At 39.0% G+C, this 22,862-nt stretch overlaps 3 protein-coding genes across 3 annotated transcripts; all 3 read right to left on the reverse strand.

Annotated features, from left to right (window-relative positions):
* Window positions 1-1,837: 1,837 nt before the first annotated feature.
* On the reverse strand, window positions 1,838-2,800 carry LOC102029967 (putative olfactory receptor 3A4). The gene is given in 1 exon segment (XM_005402911.2): window positions 1,838-2,800. A coding segment is annotated over 1 exon segment (963 nt).
* A 6,185-nt stretch (window positions 2,801-8,985) lies between these two features.
* On the reverse strand, window positions 8,986-9,927 carry LOC102026525 (olfactory receptor 139). The gene has a single exon (XM_005402549.1). It carries the CDS (start codon window positions 9,925-9,927, stop codon window positions 8,986-8,988), a length of 942 nt encoding a protein of 313 aa, XP_005402606.1.
* Window positions 9,928-17,026: 7,099 nt separating this feature from the next.
* On the reverse strand, window positions 17,027-22,511 carry LOC102030309 (olfactory receptor 3A2-like). The gene is made up of 3 exons (XM_005402912.2): window positions 21,592-22,511; window positions 18,284-18,306; window positions 17,027-17,139 (listed from the first exon to the last, which is right to left on the reverse strand). Exons 1-3 carry the CDS (start codon window positions 22,509-22,511, stop codon window positions 17,027-17,029), a joined length of 1,056 nt encoding a protein of 351 aa, XP_005402969.2.
* Between the last annotated feature and the right edge of the window lie 351 nt (window positions 22,512-22,862).

The following is a 22,862-nucleotide window of genomic DNA, read 5'->3' on the forward strand; positions in this document are numbered from 1 at the left end:
TGTTATTTGTATATGCTTAATTCCACAATATTCTTCAGTTTTCATGTTATGCTCAAAGGAGAAAGGCATTGTCTCTAACAATAATGCTGAAAGATCTCTCCAATGGAAATATTATATAGTAGTAAGTAACACTGGTTTAGTACTTTGTTAAAACAGACTGCTTTTTTTGAGAGAAGAGACTGACCTTTTTTTCTGTATACCTAAGTGTCCAATGCAGTGCTGGGCATTAGTAGGACATCAGTTAACATTTGTGGGGTGAATGAATAAATGAAAAGAATAGATAGATGGACATATGGACAGAAAGAAGGATAGACAGATTCAAACAATTTCAGGGTATTGCCAGGTATTCTTGGTTTTCAGTGCTTAAAATTATTATAACTGCTAAATGTCTCAGCTTTTATAACAAGCAGTACAAATTCTATTAAGGCAGGTGTACTGACCAGATATTTTTTCACTACACCTAAACAAGGAAATACGTGAGAGATAACAATTACTAAAACATGATGTGTAGTTATTACATTCTACCATATTAAATTCAATAAAATAAGTACTTTCTCTTAATAAACACCTCCTTACATAAACATCTTGGTTGTTATTCTTTGTTTTTTCACATCTCTTTATATCTCACTCCTTCAAGTTTCTTTATTTTGCAGCATCTCACCCACCTTCCCTTTTGTAGGTTATCGTCGACAATCATACAAACACATAGTTCCTGTCATCTTCAAACAGAACTAAAAAAATTTTAGTCTTCTTTAGTATCATTTCTCCATTGCCTTCCTTACTATGTCCCATCTTTCAATCCAGCTTACTTTTCCCAAAGAGTTGTCTTCATCTGCATTCTTCATTTTTTGACTTCCCCTTCACTGGTTCTCCCCACTCATCCATCTCCTATCCCACCACTGTTCTCAAAGCCCCCTTGTGGGGACCATACACTGCTTGGATGACTTTGCTCCCAGTCAACTTGACAAGTGCTCACTTCCCTTTAAAGGATGGCTCAATCTCCATTTCTTCATTAGTAAGAACACTTTCAAATGTGTACTAAAAAAGACAAACATCTTACGAATTTATGTATACAGGGCATTGATAGAAAATATTTTTCTTACAATATCCTTTACATATATATATTTAACCTTCCTATTGATTAATTTCACACTAAGGAAGTGCTAATGTTATGGTGCTGTTGACCCAATATAAAAAGATTTTATCTATGTTTAAGATTTTTCTAAACAATGCCTATTCCTTCAGAATTGGATTTTTAACTCTGTTTTCTTTTTATTTGTTATTTTTAATATTGATGTCCAGCAGTTCTCTCAATCTGTACCTTCTCCTTAGGAATGACTCAAACTTGTTAAAGAAACAAAAGCATCTCTATTTACATTTTCATATACTTAATAAGATTTTCTACATCACACTGATTTCCACTTCACATAATTCTTCATTACCCATCTTACTTCTTTACCCTAGCATGTCTTTCCTCCTTGAAATTATTTATTACTTTGAGAAGCAATAGTTTCAGATGTAGTTTCAGCCAGGGTTGAGAGTTTAGCTCTGACATTCACAACCTAAGCCACTTTAGGCAAGCAACTTAACCTCTATAAGTTCAGTTTTCCGAAACTACAATTTGTAAGTCTTCACCTACTTCATAGTTATGAGGATTAAATGAGTTAATGGAACAGTGCCTGGCAAATAGTAATCATGAGGCAAATGGTACCTATCACACTTTTTTCATACTTTTGTTTCTAAGTCAATCCCTCACCCCACGGCATCAAACCAAACTCTATAAGTATTAATCACAGTAATTCTTGGAAGAAATACTGGACCATTGTATTGGTTAAGGTCACAGGAAGCAAATCTCACTTAAAGACTACTTCTCTATGAGCATCTTCTTCAAGGCACACTTTACATCAGGGTTCCTAAGGCTGTAGATAAGTGGGTTCAACATGGGGCTGATGACAGTGTTGAAGATGCCAATGCCTTTGTCCTTGTCTGAAGCTTCCACTGAACCCAGCCTCATGTAATTGAAGACACCAGTCCCATAGAAAATGCCCACCACAGTGAGGTGGGAGCCACATGTGGAGAAGGCCTTCTTCCTGGCCTTAGTAGAGTGGATCCTCAGGACTGCAGCTACCACATGAGCATAGGACAGTGTGATTAGGACAAATGGGGCCACGCCCATAAAGGATGCTGCTACAAAAAGCAACTGCTCATTAAGATGGATGCTGGAGCAGGAGAGCTGGAAGAGCTGAGAGAGGTCACAGTAGAAGTTATTGATCACATTAGAGCCACAGAATTTCAGCATAGACAAAGCAACAGTTTGGGTCAGTGCATGGGTGAAAGAAAAGACACATGACATGCCCACTGAGGCTTTCTGGAATCCCCAGCTCATATGGATGCTGTAGGTGAGTGGGTGGCAGATGGCCAGGTAGCGGTCATAGGCCATGACAGTCAGCAGGAAGCAGTCTGCCCCAGCCAGGAGGTGGAAGAAGAAGAGCTGTGAAAGGCAGGCTCTATAGGAGATGCTTCTGTCCTTGGAAAGGAATTGCCTCAACATGGCAGGGACTGTGACAGTGATGCACCCAACATCCAGCAGAGACAAGTTCCCCAGGAAGAAGTACATGGGGGTGTGGAGTTTGGGTTCAGTGAGGATGGCAGCAAGGATGCTGAAATTGCCACCAATAGTAGCTACATAAGCTAGAAGGAAGCTGACAAAGAGAACAGGTTGTAGGGCTGGAGAATCTATTAGACCCAGCAGAACAAACTCAGTCACAAATGAATCATTGGCTGAGACTCTCAGTTCCATCTCTACCACCTGCAGCAGACTGAGTAATGTTAAAAGGTTCCACCTGTCACCAAAAGTGAACTCTCTCTTCCATTAGCAGTAGAATGAGTGATGATCAGGGCTGGGGATTTAGCTCAGCGGCACAGCGCCTGCCTGGCAAGCGCAAGGTCGTGAGTTCAATTCCTGGTATAGGAAGAAAAACAAAACAAAACAAAAAGAATGAGCAATGTTCAAAAGTACCAATGGTGGCTAAAGGTGAATGAGACCATGATTAACAACCACCGAGTGTAGCAATGTCAGGAGAGGCCTGGATGTTAAGGCACATAGAAATTAAGGAGAGGAAAGATAAACATTGAAGCATAATAGGAAAAGACTTGATAAATCTGACTCTTAATGAATAAGAAAATGACATTGGAGAGACTTGTAAGAAGTAGAGGAATTGATGTAAAATTCTTCATTTGAGAATAAATATGACATTTGAAGGTGAGAGGGAAAGATGGTTTTCTGAAGCCATAGTTTCAGGAATAGAATTAAAAGTCTCTACATGACAGATTGGCCATCTTCTGGGTACACAATATTACAGAGGATGAAAGAGATCTTCAGAGGAAGGGGGAGGCATTGTTCCACCAACCTTGGTCCCTGTGAGGAGTCATACATGTCATCATACAGCCATTCCTTGGTATTGTCAGTGGGTTGGTTCCAGAAATTCTCAGATATCACATTCTGTGGATATTCAAATTCTGTACATAAAATACCATAGTATATTTACATGACCTGTGTACTTCCTTCCTGTGTACTAAAATTATCTTCACATTAATTATAATACCCAGTATAATATACACACTGGTTACCTGCTAAGTACCTTTAACCCCAAAGTGGTCATTCTAATAAAATAAACACTGATCCACCACAATCTTTGGCTGAAGGATAAACACTATGTCACTCACAAGGAACACATCTCAGGCAAAAAAGGATAAAACTGGAAGTTCCCAAAGGCAAAAGCCATGACAGGAGGAAGGCACTTCCAGATGACTAATGTCCTTGGGAGAACTGGTCACACCAAGGACTAGCCTTCCCTGCATAGACAACATTCTACTGTTACTTCAAACTCAGTATTTCCAAAGCTGAACTGCTTCTTCAATCTGACCTTTAATCTGACTGCCACTTTGCTGAAATACTTTACCCCAGCCTTGCCATTCTCCCTTTAGTGGGGTTTGAGAACTTATTCTTCACTGTCTTCTCCCTCCCTCCTCTCTCTCACTGCCAAACACCTAAGTCTCACTGAAAGTTTTCAGGGTGGGAAAGAAAAGCTCTCCCAAAAGAAGGGGTAAACTTCACATAGATGCTAACCAAGTTGTGAGTTTGCAGCTAGGAGTCTGGGAACGGCATTCATCCAGTTAAGGGAACCAGCACTCCTTGAGCTAAGTACAGAAACAGCCATGTTGGTCTGCTGGCCACCACATAGGGGAGAATTTATGAATGCCAGGTAGACACAATGTGACTGGCATAATTTGACATCGGGAGTATTCTCCTCCTCAATTTTACTCCTTGGAGGTTTCAGCAATTGGTATCCTCCAGGGGGAACTATAGCCAGGTAAACACCCGCTTTAACCAAACATAATGATGACTTTCAAAATATTTTGAAATTTCTTAAAACATTTAGAATGTAATCTTCATAGATATGGCAAAACTTGTTCTTTTGTTTTAACAAATGTATTTTAAGCACTTATGAACTGGTGTTCTTGTTGCCAGGCTCCTTTTTTTTTTTTTTTTTTTTTTTTTTTTTTTTTTTTTTTGAGACAGGGTCTCACTACACAATTCAGGCTGACCTTGAGCTCACTTTGTAGCCCAGGCTGGCCTCAAACTCAAGGATCCTCCTGCCCCAGCCTCCCAAGTGCTGGGATTACAGGTGTGCGCCACCACACCTGGTAAATTGCCAGCATTTTATAGAGTTAAAACAAAGCTCAAGCACTTTACAGTCTAGATTATGTCACAGTGTATGGGAAAGGGTTGAGGTTTGGGGTTTGGGGTTTAGTTCAGTTCATCATTTTAGTGGAAGATGGGAGAGGAGAGAAGTAGTGACTCTTGACTGGCATTTCTTACAGCACAAGGTTGAGAGGACTGTGTACCCTTGGACTGTTCTGCTCCTATTTCATTCCTGAAGCAGTGCTCTCTACAACCATCTGCAAAGTCACTTTATATTATAGTTCACTTTGATGTCCTCAAACCTATCTCCTCTTCAATCTCAAACAAATGTCTTGCCTTTTTCTCAGCTCCCACCACAGAATCCAGACTCTTTAGCATCCTGACTATGAATATTTTCCATCTTCTCATCTCCAGCACTATAAAGGCAAAAGTTCAGCATATCTTCTAGATCACCATACTTTTAGCAACTCCTGGTGGTGGCTTTAGGCATCAAGCAGGTTGTGCAATAGTTCCTACTTCATTAAGAAAGCTTCCCTGCTGTTTAAGGCTGTCATAGTCCAAGTAGGAGTTGGCAGAAAATTAAAATAAGTTGAGATTTTTTTTCTGTTCAAACAGGATCTCTAGGCTACAAAGCCCACACAGAACTCCTCAAATGCACCTTCTTCCCCCAGCATACAACAACAGGATTTGCTTTCTAGAAAAGCTCTGTTTGCCATACTGTTAACCCAGGAAATTTCATCCTTGAAGACCAACTATAGGTCTTAGATCCAGGAAACTGCCCATCCAGCTTCTATGGATGGACAAATTTCTCTTCCTTTACACAGCCATAGCAATCTGTAGACAATGAATTCTGGTGATTCTCAATTTTTATCTCTATCTCACACACTAAGTTCTGGAGTGTAATATTTAACTATGTGTTTGATATTCCTACCTGAATATCCCACAGGACCCTCAAGAAATGCAAAACAGGGGGCTGGGGATTTAGCTCAGCGGCAAAAGCGCCTGCCTGGCAAGCGCAAGGTCGTGAGTTCGGTTCCTGGTACCGGAGAAAAACCAAAAAAAAAAAAAAAAAAAAAAAAAAAAGAAATGCAAAACAGAGTGCATCCTTTGCCCCTTTTGTATAAAATGTGCATATATACAAGTCCATGTCTCTCTCTCTCTCTCTTCCTCTGTCTCTCTCTCACATACACACACACATGTATTCATTTATGCACAAGGGGTCAGAAAAAGGTGAGAAGTTTTTCTTGGTGTATATAGTTAAGGCTAGGGACAGTTTGATTTGGTTCTTAACTCAAGGCCATGGAGAAGATGACTACTTCATGTCCCTTTCAGGCCCCTGGTTCCTGAGCTACCCTATGGTCTTGTATTAGATGGAGGGGACCAACATACTAGATATCTTGAAGGTGATGATGATAGCAGACATATTGAAGGCTGAAGAGAAAACCCTGCTGTGAAATCTATTTAGCCCACCCCCACACAGTCTGTGTTAGCAATTTTTATAAGCTGTGTATTTGCTTTCAAAAATTAGAACAGTCAGTGAAAAATATCAAGAATACCAGAGTAAATGGAGTAAAAACTGAAAGTCTTTGTCCATTTCCCAAAGGCCCTTCTCAGTCCTACTCCCATCCAGAGAGATAGTCATTGTCCACAATGTGGAAGATTTTCTCTAGGTCTTACTTCCCTTACATGCCTGTCTCATTGCCAACACTTAATAAATTGAGCAATATGTGTGGCACATCATTTCATATAATGTATAATATTCTTCTTAATAAAATATATGTTTTTTCTTAAAATCATGAAGCATAATTACTCACATTGATACAGAAGACTTAAAAGAAATTCCCCTAGGACAAGAATAAAGACAAACACTTGTTCATAGTTTATAATCTATTATTATCATTATTATTATTATTGTTATAATTATTATTATTATTAATCTCTATAATGAGCTCCCAGTCTTGAGATGTGATAGGATATCCCATTCTGGGGCTCTGTTCTATCTTTTACCATTTAAATGCTCTCTTTTAATTATTTGCAAGAAGGAAATACTTCTCTGATATAAGCTTCTGGCAAAGTTGCCCATTTGAGGGGTAATGATATTGCAGTTTAAGCTGAAGATCAGGAGAAGTTCTTCCTATTATGTATAATTAAAAGCCTACCTTCAATGAATTAGAATAAAGCTTCTCTTTTAAATTTATTTTTATTTTACATTATTGCCAACATTTTTCTTTTACATTTTTCTATGTCTTTATGCTGTCAAAATATTGAGTCTTATAGGACATTTTGAAAACATTTAATAGTTTCACTGACATCATATGTAGAAGATATATTTTCTAGTAGGTCTTGCTTTCTATCATCATTAAGATTATTTGGACATCCAGTTTATAATTAGCACTCTTCTAGGTGTCTGGAGATGTCTTATAAGACATGCATCCTGTCTTTAAGGAATGTATGATCTTCATGGAGAGAGTAGAAATAGCTGTGATTAATACAGAAATGATTATTGTAGCATCTCACTGTGTGAGTAAACCACAGTCTTTCTGGAAGATTAAGAGCAGTGACTCTAAGTAAGAGGATACAGGAGTCACCAGAGAGTGGCAGTGGTTGAGAAATAAAGATTGAGTGGTGAAGTCAGAAGGAAGAAAAAAGGGCTTCTCATATTTGGTGAAAGTCAGCTTTAAAATAGTAGTGATCAGAAAGAAACTAGTGGATTTGGAAGATGAGGCCATCACCTGACTGTTGTCTGCTTCTTTTATGGGACTGGCTTCAGTTATGTGCCAGTTACATGGACTCAGTCTCAGCCTCAGATAAGGACAAAGGGATTGCAGTCTATAATACGGTTCTCAACTCCATCATCTACAGCCTCTGGAATCCTGGTGTTCAGGGCACCTTGAAGAGGTTACTGACAGGGAAGAGGTGCTGACAGAGAAAAGAGAATGGAGTATCAAAATGTGTGTCCCTCCTGAGCATCCCCTGAAATTCTCATGGTAAAATCCTAGATACAGCCATAAGTTCAGGGGTTTGAATATTGTTATAGGAATTAACGGACAGTGTAGACAGCACTGAGCCAAGGAGGAGCACAGGGCTAAGAGGCTGATGCAGGAGCTTTGATGGGACAGCTGGAGCATGGCTGGGAGGAAGCTGTCTGCAAGAGAGGAGATATGAATACAAGTGAGGCCAAGGGAATGTTCACAAGGACCAGTAGTCCGCTGGATTTGGAGAAGACTGGATACAGCTTGATTTGAAACCATTATATTGCAAAATATTCTCAGACATCTGAAGGGTTCCCTGCTGCCCACCTCAAACAGCTAACAAGTGAGTCAGTAAGTTTAGTCTCTTTGATGCCCTAGCTTCTTAGCCAGGAAGCATCTGAAGTGGTTGACAGAATAAACATGAGAAATGGTGCACATTGTGCAGACAATAAGACTGTTCTACTGACTGTTTCTCTCTGGATTGGTGTAGCTTCACCCTGATGGTAAAATCCTACCTCCAGTATTCAGTCATTGACAGACTGCAAACAGCATCTCCCTTAACAACCTCCCGACCATAACTATTAGATTAATTAATCAGATTAATCAGGTTTGCAATAAATCAGTGGATGAGGCCATTAAAAGTAAAAATAAATCTTACTAATTCTTAAGGCTTCCTCTGATAAGACATATGATGCAACATTCTTATGTGTTTGGTGGAGTGGTCATGAAAATCTGGTCTGCTTGGCACATAAATGTATTATGCCTAAGTAAGTGTTAACCAGGAAGCAAATACTGGTTTGGGAACCACAGTGTGATGATCTGCTCCAAAAGATGTGCTGACAAGATGCTCTGGTGAGTTCCAATATCTTGCACCTAGAATATGTCAAACTCCATTTTAACTCCAAACTCCTACATTTATGTCTAAAAGTACAATATTTAATTAACCAGACTCCATATGCTATTATAAATATAGTTTATTTTAAAGGAAGCTACATTTTTGTTTTCATCAACATTTTAAATATGTCATTAAAGAAAAAACAGTGTCTCTCCTGTTTCCCGACTTACATTATAATTTTCTCCCATTTGTCTTGAATATGTTTTCTATCAACAACTCAGATACTATTTTACCTCGGTTTTAGCATTCATCTTTGATCCAAATCGTACCGTACTCTGTCCCGTACTAGTTTCTTTGCTCTCAACCTTAAATCAAACCCCTGAACTTATACCCACACCTAGGATTTCACCATGAGAATTTGAGGGGTTGCTCAGGAGGGATGTACATTTCAATACTCCTTTCTGTCTTCTCTGTCAGCTTCTCTTCCCTGTCAGCACCCTCTTCAAGGCGCCCTGAACATCAGGGTTCCGGAGGCTGTAGATGATGGGGTTCAGCATGGGGTTGAGAACAGTATTAAAGACTGCAATCCCTTTGTCCTTATCTGAGGCTGAGACTGAGTCCAGACGCATGTAACTGAAGAAGCCAGTTCCATAAAAGAAGCAGACCACAGTGAGGTGGGAACCACAGGTGGAGAAGGCCTTCTTCCTCCCCTCAGCGGAACGGATCCGCAGTACTGCAGCAGCGACATGGGCGTAGGACACTGAGATGAGGATCATGGGGATCACCCCCATGAAGGTGGCTCCCACAAACAGCAGCTGCCCGTTGAGGTAGATACTGGAGCACGAGAGCTGGAACAGAGGTGGGAGGTCACAGTAGAAGTTGTTGACTGTGTTTGGGCCACAGAAATCGAGCACAGACATAGCTACTGTGTGAGTCAGAGCATTGATGAAGGAGACGGTGCAACAGATGCCCACCAGGGCACCCTGGACCTCACGGCTCATGCGGGTGCTGTAGGTGAGGGGCTGGCAGATGGCCAGGTAGCGGTCATAGGCCATAGCTGTCAAGAGGTGACAGTCCACACCAGCCAGGAGGTGGAAAAAGAAGAGCTGTGAAAGGCAGGCAGCATAGGGAACTCTGCAGTGGTGGACCAGGAGACACACCAGCATTGGAGGAACAGTGACCGTGATACACCCAATGTCCAGCAGAGACAGGATCCCCAGGAAGTAGTACATGGGAGTGTGGAGTTTGGGCTCCACAGAGATGGCAGAGATGATGCTGAGGTTGCCCCCAACTGTGACTATATAGGCAAAGAAAAAGACAACAAAAAGAATGGACTGCAGACCAACATTCTCTGTCAGGCCAAGAAGAATGAATTCAGTGACAGCTGTCCTGTTCCTGCTGGTACCTGCCTCCATAGGTCAGAGCTGGGCACAGTGGTGAGAGGAATACTCAAGGCTGGCAAAAGAGGGAGAGTGTCACATAGTAGGTACATACTGTAATCTCCACTGGATACTGGGATGACGTGGCTGGTATACCTACCAATTAGAGTATATACCAGTGAGGGGCTGGGGATTTAGCTCAGCGGCAAAGCGCCTGCCTGGCAAGCGCAAGGTCGTGAGTTCGGTTCCCAGTACCGGAGAAAAACCAAAAAAAAAAAAAAAAAAAAAAGAGTATATACCAGTGAGTTTGTCCAGACTCCCAAAGGCTACAAGTGTGCCAGATGCTAACCCTTTAGTTGCTGGTCAAGGAAGAGATTCAAAGAATACCAGGGAAGTGTGTAGGGCAGAAGGAAATTTTCCAGGAATCCAAAACAGTGACTAATTAAAAATATGGTACAGAAGAGCTTCAATATTTAAACAACTATTATGTGTTTACTGTACAGCAACTGAATAGTAGCTGGGACTAAATCAATGAATAAATGAATAGATATAAAGTGCTAGAAAGACACCATTCAAGGAGTAGCAATATAAAGGCAAAAAACAGGTGGGCAGGTCTCACAGAATCCAAATAGATATAAAAGAGATTGAGTGATTAGGGGAGCAGGATGCAAAATCAAGGTGCCAAAAAATACAAAAGCTAAAAATTAAAGACAAGAGTATTTAAAAAATACTAACAACATTTTAAGTGTATACTCAATATTGTATTATGTTCAGGTTTTATTTTCTTCGTTTTTTTTTTGTTTGTTTGTTTGTTTTTTTTGGTTTTTCTCCGGTACCGGAAACCGAACTCACGACCTTGCGCTTGCCAGGCAGGCGCTTTTGCCGCTGAGCTAAATCCCCAGCCCCACAGGTTTTATTTTTTTCATTCTCATAAACTACAATTATATCTAGTAATCAGACACCTAGATTTAAGAAGGTTAAAAAAGGACCTTGAAGTCTTTAAGCTTTTACACATGTTGGGTCTCAAACCTAGGATTATCTAACTCTAAGCTCACACTTAAAGCTATATTGCTTGGGCATGTGTTATTGAGCTTTATGAATGATATTTTGTGTAATAAAGAGAATAATGCTATTTCTAAGACTTTGGTATTAGCATTCCTACAACAATTCAAGGAAGTCAACATCCCACTCATTCACGTTTTCACTCAATAATTACTTGTTGAATGTCAGAGAGTTCTGGGTATATTTTATTGATACAACTACAGGACTGGGCAACAGGTATTGCAAAAGAGACAGCGCAAGGATGGTTTCAAGGTTATTGGACTGAGCTATGAGGAAGCTATGAGGAAGACAGTGTTGGTAGTAAATGGTTTGGGAAAACTTGATTTGTGTGTGTGTGAAGTTTGGAGGCCATCAGTAAAAGGTGGGCATGGTGACTCCAGAGAACTTTAGGTGACTTTCTTGATGTCACAATAATTCCTAATGGTGCTTACCAAGTTGAGATCAACAAGCTCTTCACAGACTTGAGTCTCAAACCCAGACTATCAACTCCAGTGCCATAGTTTAATTCCATATGCCTTGGATATGAGTTGCTATTGAGCATCATGAAGAACATTGTGTGTAGTAAAGAGAATAATGCTATTTCTATCACTTGAAATGTTGTTTTTGTAACTCTGTACTGTCTGTACTGCTCCTTTGCTATGTTGTAAAATGTCAACTGTCTGTTAATATTTTCCTCCTTTTATTTTTAACATTAAAAAAAAAAAAAGAAGTCAATGGACCCTCAGCTATGACTGGGAGACAAAGCTCTGGAAGGTATCTCTGAGTCCTTTTTTCCTGGATTCTTGTGTATGCTGGGTCTCTCACTCTCCGTGACTGAGCTAGTGTTTTTTTCTGTCCATATACTCTCTATCTTGTACACATCAACAATTTGTTTCACAAAGTCATTCCCATGTCATTGTCCCATCTCCTCAAGGAAGTTCTCCTATGTAACTTATTAATTAATTGAGCCTTTCCTCCCGTGGCATCATAGACAAGTAATAACTAAATGATTTCTGAATGTTCTTATGAAGAGGTGGGCAGGAATCTGCAGCATTAAGAAGTAACTTGCCTCAGTTAAGTAAGAACCATTAAAATCAATCAAGACAAAAGCTGCAGATTATCCTAAATAGGCTACACACCTATACTCACCAGAAGCAACACTTCCAACCTGTACTTCTCTACACAAACTGTTGTCAGATAAAAGTGAATTTCAAAAGATTAACTTGTTTATGGTCCACATGCCACTGTTTGTTTTGAATGGAGTTTTTTGGCCAAACTCTACTGCCTCTCAAGGTCCTTGTCATATATATGACTCTGTATAAAGATACATTGATTTTCCCTCCTTTTCATTCTCACCACTCAAATGGTTAACCTCATCATATTTCATCATTTCTTCTTGAATCTGGCATCATTTACTCTTCCAATTTCCTGTGAACAAGGAAAACTCCTTAAAGATCATGAGTGACCTTCACCAGCTTTACTCCAGAAGGAAGGAAAATAGGAAGGCTGGAGTGGTGAAGAGGTCTGTGGGACACTTACCTTCCTGCAGCACTCTGTAGAAAGGGGAATGACTGTTAGCCTGATCCAAGGTGGCCTGTCTCCAGAAAGCTTAAAAAGGGAGTGAGGCAGAGACAAAGAGAATCTCTCCTGGTTCTCTCTCTTCAAGGAGCTAATTAGCACCAAATTTCTCCCTAAAACAAACTTCCCCAGGGATTACACAAGAAGCTGGAGGCAGACAAACAACCTCAATTCTTAAGGGGTTCTCATCTGCCTACTATTTTGAACTTTTAAGAAAGCATGAGATTTAAGACATCGTTGCAGCCTTCTAAGGTCTACAACGAAGAGAAAAGATACAGTCACCGTATTGTATATTGGAAAAAATATGATCCAAAGAGCATCAGTGACTTGTAGAGATCAGAACATGAGTCCACAGTTGGATTTTCAGGATATGCCCCAGTTAATATGTGATTATGATACTCTTTTCTTATTTATTTTTCAGATTTTCAAGGTATATTTTTTAAATTGGTTTAATTATAAAGTTATATGTGTTTGATAAAATATATACTGATGGATCTAGCATCTCCGGAGAATATTTTCATGACTCCCAGCATTTGTCTGATGGCTGTTTGTACTGAATACCTTTTCCACACCTTAGTCCTTAGCAACCTCTCATGTGACTTCCTTCCTTATGGTTTACTTTGTCAAAGTGTCAAGGGTGGAAGCATATAGTATACAAACTGCTTATAATTAGGTAAATTAAATTGGCAAATCTTTTTCAGATTTATGTGTGTTGCTTGTAAGGTAATTCCCCTTTATTAGTGAGAGATATGCTCAAAGCCTCCACTTGGTATCTATATTATGTATAGCACCAACTTAAGATAAACATTTTTTCTATACCTACTCATGATAAAGCTTAATTTATAAGGGAAACACTAGTAACTGAATAACAAGAGTAGGTAATAGTAAAGTAGAAAGTTATAACAATATACTATATGACATTACTTAAAACTTACAAATTGTTTATTTCTGGAATTTTCCATTTAATATTTTCAGACCATCACTGACATAGGTAACTGAATCATCAGAAATCAAAATTAATAAGAGGGAGAAGTGCTAATAATCCATTCCTTTTGTCATTCAATAGTATCCCATTAGATGGACATATTGTAATTTGTTTAGCTACTCATCTATTGGTGAATATTTGGCTCATTTCCAGATTTTAGACATTATAAGTAATTCTATGATAAATACGTGTATATAGTACATAGTGTGGATATATGTGTTCATTTCACTTTGTGAAGCCTAGAATGTTAGGGGATGTTTAATTTTATTTAAAAGAAAGAAATTTTTAAAGGCTGTCAAGCTGTTTTACAAACTGGCTATCCTATTTTGCATTCCCATTAGAAATGCATTGGATCAACAATTCCTCTATATCCTCATCAACACTTAATATCATTGCCTTTTAAATTTTAATAATTACATCAACTACACAATAGTACTTCTCTGATGTTTCATTGCTTTTCCCTAATGACTATAGCCATTGACTCCTTTGGTAAACTGTTTGCTTATACATTTTCCCCCTTCCAAAGAAAATGAGTAGTTTTTCTACTTTTTATTTAGGTATAAGAATTGTTGTCTGTTTGTTAATATGTTTTTGTTCTTTTACTTTTAAAATAAAAAAAAAAAGAATTTTCAAATATTCTGGAACCTAACTACTTATGAGATAAATATTTTGTTGACATTATTACTCTTAGTGCAATATATACTTCAAAATCTTTTTATTGTTATCTGTTCTTTGTGCTTTTTTGTGTGTGCTGGTAAGTGGCACATTACTACCTAAGATAATTAACTTATAGAAAAAAATTTGCCCATGTTTTGAAGGTTTTTGTCCATGATCAAGTGGTTCCCATTGCTTTGGGCTTCTTGTGGGGGTGCTGATGTATATGGAAGGGATCACATGGCAGAGCAAATGTACTCACATCACATCAGTCAAGAAGCAAAAAAGAAGAGAAAGACACCAGGATCCCACAGTCTTTGAGGCCATTCACAAGGGATTTTCTCAGTGATCTCCTCCCTTTGGCTTTCAATACATCTTTACATCTGTCTGCACAGGCTTCTCTGTCCATGCTTCTTTCCTCAGTAGAAGATTACTGTTACTACTGGGTGTGAAGCTTGTGGTGTAAATAGGGACAGTTGGTCATTTCTCTTGTTTCAACCTATCTTAGACTAACTTCATAGTCAGAGTATTCTTAATGTTCCCACCACTACTGTTGCAGAAAACCAAAGGAAGACTCTTTACATCGAGGAGTTCAGAAGCTGACTCTTTATTTAACACCAGTGGGCCAATGGAAAACAGTTTCAAATCATCAGTCTCAAGTCTGCTTGGTATGGGGTTTAAATATAATTTGCAAGCAGGAAGCACAAAGCTGATAACAGGTGAATACATAATTAGTTACATACATTAGGCAAGGCAGTTTTTAGCAAACTCACTTAAAAGGAAATGTTTACCATTGTGTAGGAATATCGTGCGGATGAGGGGAGAGTATGCAGGGCAAGTAAAGTTGTGTGCTTGACTGGGCCAGTCTTCCTCAAACATGATATCCTTCAAGCAAGTTGGAATCAATGCATATTCTTTTAACTAAAGGAAACACAGTCAGCTTGACCTGTCACATTGTTGAAGGATTGCAGCTGGGTCTAGATAGTCAAAGCTTTAGCTGAATTTAGCAAGCTAGCTACATGGCAGGCAGCAAGAGCCTGTGGTCACAGGCCTCTAATTGATTTTTAACTTTTGCTATAATATGCCTACAAGTCTGCTATTCTGTAAGTGTGCCCTTACATTATAACTTCTTCACTAGAAGGAAAACTTTGAGCCCTATAGACATGGGATCTTGGGTAGAGCTCTTGAGAGGGAATGAGTTTCTCCCTCTCCCGGGGGCAACACATCTCTGTTTTCCCAAAGCAGTCGCCTGGAACTAGTTAGTGTTCCACCATTCCACCAACAATAGGGGGTTTACTACTACTTCTCCCCAAGAAGCCATGAGTATTTTCTCTGGACCCAAAGGAAGAGAAAGTTTTCTTCCCCATCTTATGGGGTGAACACATTTTGCTTCACTTAAAAGAAGAAAAGATTCTTGTATCTGCCTAATGCGGGGTGGGGTTCTCTTACTTATCATTCCTACCCCAAATCTTTCTCATGAAGTGCTGTAGGTGGTCCATGGAAAAGAGCTGGTGAGTGAATATGGACTTTCCCATGTCTAGAGCTCACAGGGATTCTAATTATCATGCTAGTCCACACTTAAAGAGTTGGTTAACAGTCTAGACACTTTTATGGCAGCTACCTCATCCATATTTGGTCAAAGGTGAAATCATTCATGTGTACCCTCTTTACTTGGTGTGGTTTATTTTAAAAGACACAGTTCATCTTATTATCATGTAATCCTAGTTTTTTAGTTAATCAATAAATGTGTGATTTTGTAGTCTTTCCAGGCTTTTCTGTCAGTATTACATCTCTTTCTCTTTCTATAACCCAAATGGAACTCTTACTATTATTTTTTAAGCTGCTAGTTCACTTATGAAGACTAAGCTTTGAACGGTGGCCCTTAGCTTTCTTAAATTACTTTTTCTAAGTGATGGCATATGAGTTGATGACATTAACTGATACCTGTATTTTGTTGTCCACCAAATATTTATCTGCATCTGGACTTTTCAAGGCTCTTATGTCCATCGCCTTATTCAGTATTTCCACTTAGGCATCTATACCACTTGAATCTCAATATGATTTCTTCATGCTTGTCCCCAAATCCTTTTCATTTCCTTATTATTTTAGTCTTCCTGTGTTACCATAACAAAATACCATAGGACTGAGTAGATCAAACAACACACAATACAAATTTATTTTCTCAGGGTTTTACTGGAGGAAATATGAGAACCAGACACCAGCATGAGAAGAGTTTATTCCTGACTTTGCAGATCACTGCCTTTTCACTGTTTCTTCTCTTAGGAGAGAGGAGGGAGGGAGAGGGAGAGGGAGAGGGAGGAAGGGAGAGAGAGAGAGAGAAAAGAGAGGTAGGGAAAGAGAGGAGAAGAGAGGAGAGGAGAGGAGAGGAGAGGAAGGGAGGGGAGGGGATGGGAGAGGAGAGGAGAGAGAGAGACTCAAGAACTAGTCAAAGATGACCAAAGACTTATTCTGTAGTCAGACTCAGAGAGGTAGCATATGGAATTATCAATCACACAACTTTAGTAATATACTTTTAAAGTGTAAGCAACTCTTCAACTTTCTATTAGACACACATCTATAGGCAATTTTCCTGGTCATGATTGAGGAAAATGGGGATGGGGAATAATAAATGGTCATGATGGGGAAAATATGTGAAAGAAACAGGTAAAAGAAGTGTTTTATAGAAATATGGAAGACTAATAAGTATAGTGTTTAGATGCATTGAGGGATGATATGCTAATGATTTCCTAGTTGACCACTGAGTAACACACTGGTGACATCATGAAGTTTCTTGTACTTTGATCAAGGGAAAGATGGTAGCTACATATATTTCTTACCCACGTGGGGATGCCTTGTACAGATTCACAATAAGACATGTTATATCTCAGCCTGATCCACACCCTTTCTTCCAAGAGGCCTACTTAGCACTATTTCTGAAGCACTTGGCTGTTCGAGGTGGTTCACAGTCACCATATTGGAATCCCTGAGCCCTGAAAAATAAGCAACTCCTTGCAGTCATTGCAAGTTGCTGTTTCTTGAGAAGGGACCTAAGTGTGCAAAAGAAAAGGGGAAACCTGAGGTTCTATCACTAAAGACCAAGGCTAAGCACCAATTTTAAGGATCAAAGCCAGAAAGGAGACAAATTTCAGAGTAAGAATGTTTAGAGCCACATGGAAATGTTATCACAGAGACAACAAACAGAGAATGAGAAAAAACAAGTGTCAGTACATTAATACCTATGGATGCTTTTCATTTGTTTTTGTTTGTCTGTTTAGTGCAGGAGTAAGAGAGCCCTTCTTGGTCTGGGAAGTTTATATTTGTAATCCCATGGAAAAGTTATTGGAATTCTATTAAGTTAATTTCAATCTACCACTCCCAGTGAAACCCATGGCTTAAATAAAGACACAATGACATATCCAAAATGGTGGGGAACCAAGGGCGTCCTGAGTCAGGTTATGATGATGGCTATCTAGAACAAAGACCTTGACCCAGGATCGATCCCAGATTTTATTAATTTGTGAAGAAGGGAGTAGCTTGAGGATGAATGACTGTGAGAATGGTAAGAAGCACATGAGTGTCATGAGCTGGGCTAGGTGGAATTCCTGAAATCACCTCTGCAATATACACAGAGAAGGATAATCAGAAAGAGTAATCTGCATGACACAGTTGAGGTAGTATGTGATGTTTTAGGATTGGTGCTTCAGCTCTGCTGGGTAATCTTTCAAACTCTGAGAAGTCATAGCCTCTTAATTCGAGGCTCAATCCCAGCTGACAGCGTGGAGCACAGCTCTCCATTCTGCCTCAGCTCAGACATGTTTTTTGGGAGCTGCAGGGTTGGGGAAACACTGCTCTGTCACCTTGCTTCAAAGACTACACATCAGCACCTCAGTTGGATCAATTTGCATTGCTTAAAGCCAATTGAAGGGATAAAGAAAAGTCCTAGCAAGCACTGTACATATCAATACGTGGAAATAGGGCCAGATTTAACTAAAATGGAGATAACTGCTCTTATTTCAAGGAAAGTCATCCAGGTGGTCTTCTACATGGTGGTTAGAAGCCAGTCATGTGCTACCCTTGAGCTACATTCCCAGTCCTTTTCAGTTTTTATTTTGAGGCAAGGTTTTGCTAAATTGCCTAGGCTGTGCTCACCAATGATCCTCCTCCTCCTGCCTCCCTAGTGCTGGGATTACAGGTGTGCACCACACAACTGGATTCTAGTTCATTTTTATTGGTTCACAGATGCATGCTGCCTGAATTGTTAAGTATGCTAAGTAAGTCAAAGAAATATGAACTCCAGTTTTAATTATTGAGTGTATAAATTATGGTGTCTAAATGAACAGATATTAGAACAGCAAGTCTGAGAGGAAGATGAGTTTAACATACGTATGATGCGCAATGCATGTATAAAGGTCTATTAAACTATGCAATATTTACATCTGAAATTTGGAAATAAGGAGTCTTCATGGCAGATAAAATCATTAAAGTGAATGAGATTATTCAGCATGTCTTACTAAAAGTAGCAAAAATTCTGACACTACTGAAATAACAATAACTATAGCGGGTACTTTGCTTTGGCCTTGAAAATATAGCAGCTACTCCTAGAGTTTTACCATTAAGTTTATAATTTGGTTCTAGGTTATAAATGGATGCTTCATATCTTATTAAAGAATGTGATCGTGTTTTCTAGTAGAAAGTATTGCTAAGTTTGAATGACTCTACACAAATTCATTCAGAATTATCTAAAACATTAAATGAAACATCTTTCACCTGTCTACAGTTTGTTCTGATACTGTGATCTTAAGCATAAACAACTGAGTCCTATTACACTTCAAATTTTCATGTTTAAAATAAAAAATAATAGTGATACCTCCACTGTAGGCCACATGGTTGTCTTGAAAATCAAGTCAGATGCTAGACATGAAAGTTTTTGTCAAATGGGAAGCATTCTTTGCATGCTTGGAAATATTACTACATTTAGTGGTATTAGTATATGCTTAACACCATGGTATTTTTTCATTTTTCATACAGCCACCATGAAAGAAGTGTGTCTCTAAAAATAGTACTGAAATATGTCTGTAATGAAAAGTGGTTTTTTTTGGTTTTTTTTTTTTTTGGTTTTTCTCCGGTACCGGGAACCGAACTCACGACCTTGCGCTTGCCAGGCAGGCGCTTTGCCGCTGAGCTAAATCCCCAGCCCCTGTAATGAAAAGTATTATGTAATAATAAGTAGCATTACTGTGGCACTTTGCTACAGCAGTCTGAATTCTTTGAGTGCAGAGACTGAGCTTTTCTCACTGTACCTTATTGTCCAGTACAGTACTTAGTATTTAGTAGAATCTCTGTGAGCATTTGTTGGATGAATGAGTAAATGAAAAGATTGAGTAGATAGATAGATAGATGATAGACAGATAGGCTTAAGCCTTATATGAATGTTACAAAGTAACCTTGGTTTTCAGTGCTTGAACTTTTTCTAGGTAGGTGACCATAAGATCTTTGGGCTTTATAATAAGCTGGCAAATTCAATCAGGGAAGGTGTGGTGAGTAGACATTTTCACAATCCAAAGAGAAGGTTGTTAAACATAATTATTTATTAACAAAGGAAATAACTGAGAGATAACAATTACCTAGAACCTTGAACTTAGTTATTATATTCTATAATGTTACCTTCAGTAAATACTTTAATGAGTACTTTCTCTTTAAAAATATGTCACTACATAGAAGATCTAACATCAAGTATCTCTGTTATTACCATTTTTTCACATTTCTTAGCACCTCACTCTTTCAAGAAACTCTTTGATCTTGAGCATCTTAACCAACTCCCCTTTTGCTGCTGTTTGCTGGCAGTCATATAAACATACAGTTGCTGTCATCTCTAAACAGAATTACAAAATATCCGGTCACCCTTATTATTGTTTCACCATTGGCTACCTTACCATGTCCTGCTTTTCAATCTTGCTTCACTTCTCCAGAGTTTTCTTAATCTGCCATCTGCATTTTTTTACTTCTCCTTCCCTGCAACTCCCTCTACATCTAGCTCCTACTCCACCAATGCTCTCAGAGTGTTCGTGACAAGGCTACACACTGCTTGGTGACTTCCTCTCTGTTCTACTTGGCAGATGCCAACTCACCTTCCATTGCATGGCTCACAATTCATTTCCTCATTAATAAATTCTGAGCACTTCCATATGTATAAGAAAAGATACAAACATTGTAGACATATACATGCTTGTATAAAAATATTTCTGTAGCTATATATATATATATATATATATATACACATACCTTTGCTCACAATTAATTTCAACTTAAGCGCTAAATTTTAATAGTTGGCTTTTTTCATTAACCAACACATAGGTAATCGGTAATTGCAAGTATTAATTTATTCAATTTTTGTTGATTGCTGGTCTACATATAAAATAATTCTTATTTTTGTCAATATGTATTATTAATAAATTATATGCTAAGTGTCTCTGATGTTCTTCTTCCAATGATGAAATTATGGGTGACTTTTATTTTAATCTTTCATACTTTCCAATTTTTAATAATCATGCATTTTATTGTGTTATAGAAACATCTGTTTAGACCTGGATATTGAGTACATGAAGTATCATTATTCTTACACCAAAAAAAGAACTGTCTGGTTTCATGTTTATGCTAAAGTAGCGAAGTTCTCCATTCAGTCAGTGAAATTTTCACATAAGAGGTAAACCTGCCTCCATAATTAACTTTATTACCTTTATTTTATGTTGTTGGTGGCCCAATATGAAGATACTCTGTCTCATCTTTATAGGCCTTTCTAAACAGTGCCTGTTCTCTCAAAACTGGGTTCTCTTTTGTATTCTTTTATTTCTAAAATGATACCCAGCAGTTCCCTCAGCCTGTACCTGCTGCTTTGGAACAAATCATTCTCCATTCATATTTGTACTTACTTAAATATATTTCCCATCACATTGTTATTACTTTTCTTTTTTAACTCTTGATTGCCCATCTCATTGCTTCTGCTTAAAACATCCATCCTCCTCAGAATGATTTAGTACTATAGAGGGGAAATATTTTCAGATGTAGTTTGTACCTAGGTTTAAATATAAGCTCTGATATTCACCAGCTATGGAACTTTGGGCAAGTGACTGAACCTCTCCAAAGTTCAGTTTCCTAAACCACAATTTGTAAATCTCTATTTACCTCATATATTTATTAAGATTAAATGAGCTAATAGAAGGGGCAGTCACATAGAACAGCACCCTACACATGTTAATCACAAGGTAACATATAGGTATCATTCTATTTATTGTACTTTCAGTCCTGTCAATTTTTTATTCCACTGCAACAAATAAATACTCTACTTGCATTAATTGCAATAATTCTTGGAAGCAGTATGGAGCCATTGCACTCATGAAGGCCAGGAGAAATGAATCACACTTAGGAGTTACTTCACTGTAAACATCCTCCACAGGGCACCTTTTACATCAGGGTTCCTCAGGCTGTAGATGAGTGGGTTCAGCATGGGGCTGATGACAGTGTTGAAGATGCCAATGCCTTTGTCCTTGTCTGAAGCTTCCACTGAACCCAGCCTCATGTAGTTGAAGACACCAGTCCCATAGAAGATGCCCACCACAGTGAGGTGGGAGCCGCATGTGGAGAAGGCCTTCTTCCTGCCTTCAGCAGAGTGGATTCTCAGGACTGCAGCTACCACATGGGCATAGGACACAGTGATAAGTACTAATGGTGTCACAGCCATAAAGGCTGCTGCTATAAAGAGCAACTTCTCATTAAGTTGGGTGCTGGAGCAGGAGAGCTGGAAAAGCTGAGGAAGGTCACAGTAGAAGTGATTAATCACATTGGGGCCACAGAATTTCAGCATAGACAAAGCAACAGTGTGGGCCAGTGCATTCATGAGGGCACAGGCACATGACATGCCCACTGAGGCTTTCTGGATTTCCCAGCTCATGCGGGTGCTGTAGGTGAGTGGGTGGCAGATGGCCAGGTAGCGGTCATAGGCCATGACAGTCAGCAGGAAGCAGTCTGCCCCAGCCAGGAGGTGGAAGAAGAAAAGCTGTGAGAGGCAGGCTCTATAGGAGATGCTTCTGTCATTGAATAGGAATTGCCTCAACATGGCAGGGACTGTGACAGTGATACACCCAACATCCAGCAGAGACAAGTTCCCCAGGAAGAAGTACATGGGGGTGTGGAGTTTGGGTTCAGTGAGGATGGCAGCAAGGATGCTGAAGTTGCCACCAATAGTAGCTACATAAGCTAGAAGGAAGATGACAAAGAGGATAGGTTGTAGGGCTGGAGAATCTGTTAGGCTCAGCAGAACAAATGTAGTCACAAAAGAAACATTTCCTGAGGCTCTCAATTGCATGTCTCTCTTCCACCAGCAGCAGACTGAGAAACGTTCAAAGATGCCAAAGGTGACAAAAAGCAAGTGAGGTCTTGATAACAACCTCCAAGCATAGCAGTATCCAGGAGAGGCCAGGATGTCAGGACACATACAATTAATGGGAAAATTGTTTAAGATTGAGGCATAATAGGAAAAGACTTGATAAATCTTACTCCTAATGAGTAAGAACAATCACACTGGAAAGATTCAGAGATAGAAGAATTGATATAAAATTCTTCAGTTTGGGAAGCAAAATGTTATACACAAATGAGGAACAAAGCACATTTAAAAGTTAGAGGCAAAGATGATTTTTGTGAAGCCAAAGTTCCAGAA

Source organism: Chinchilla lanigera, unplaced genomic scaffold (genome assembly GCF_000276665.1).
Source record: "Chinchilla lanigera isolate Chin_1 unplaced genomic scaffold, ChiLan1.0 scaffold00080, whole genome shotgun sequence".
NCBI lineage: Eukaryota > Metazoa > Chordata > Mammalia > Rodentia > Chinchillidae > Chinchilla > Chinchilla lanigera.

What these genes read in the sequence shown, in the direction of transcription:
- LOC102026525 (XM_005402549.1), bottom strand. Translation starts at nt 9,927, where the DNA reads ATGGAGGCAGGTACCAGCAGGAACAGGACAGCTGTCACTGAATTCATT.
- LOC102030309 (XM_005402912.2), bottom strand. Translation starts at nt 22,511, where the DNA reads ATGCAATTGAGAGCCTCAGGAAATGTTTCTTTTGTGACTACATTTGTT. An exon ending in AAAGGTGCCCTGTGGAGGAT is followed by an intron (nt 18,307 to 21,591) that starts GTTTACAGTGAA and finishes CAGGAGGAGGAG; the next exon opens with GATCATTGGTGAGCACAGCC. An exon ending in CATTGGTGAGCACAGCCTAG is followed by an intron (nt 17,140 to 18,283) that starts GCAATTTAGCAA and finishes CTTATTTTTCAG; the next exon opens with GGCTCAGGGATTCCAATATG.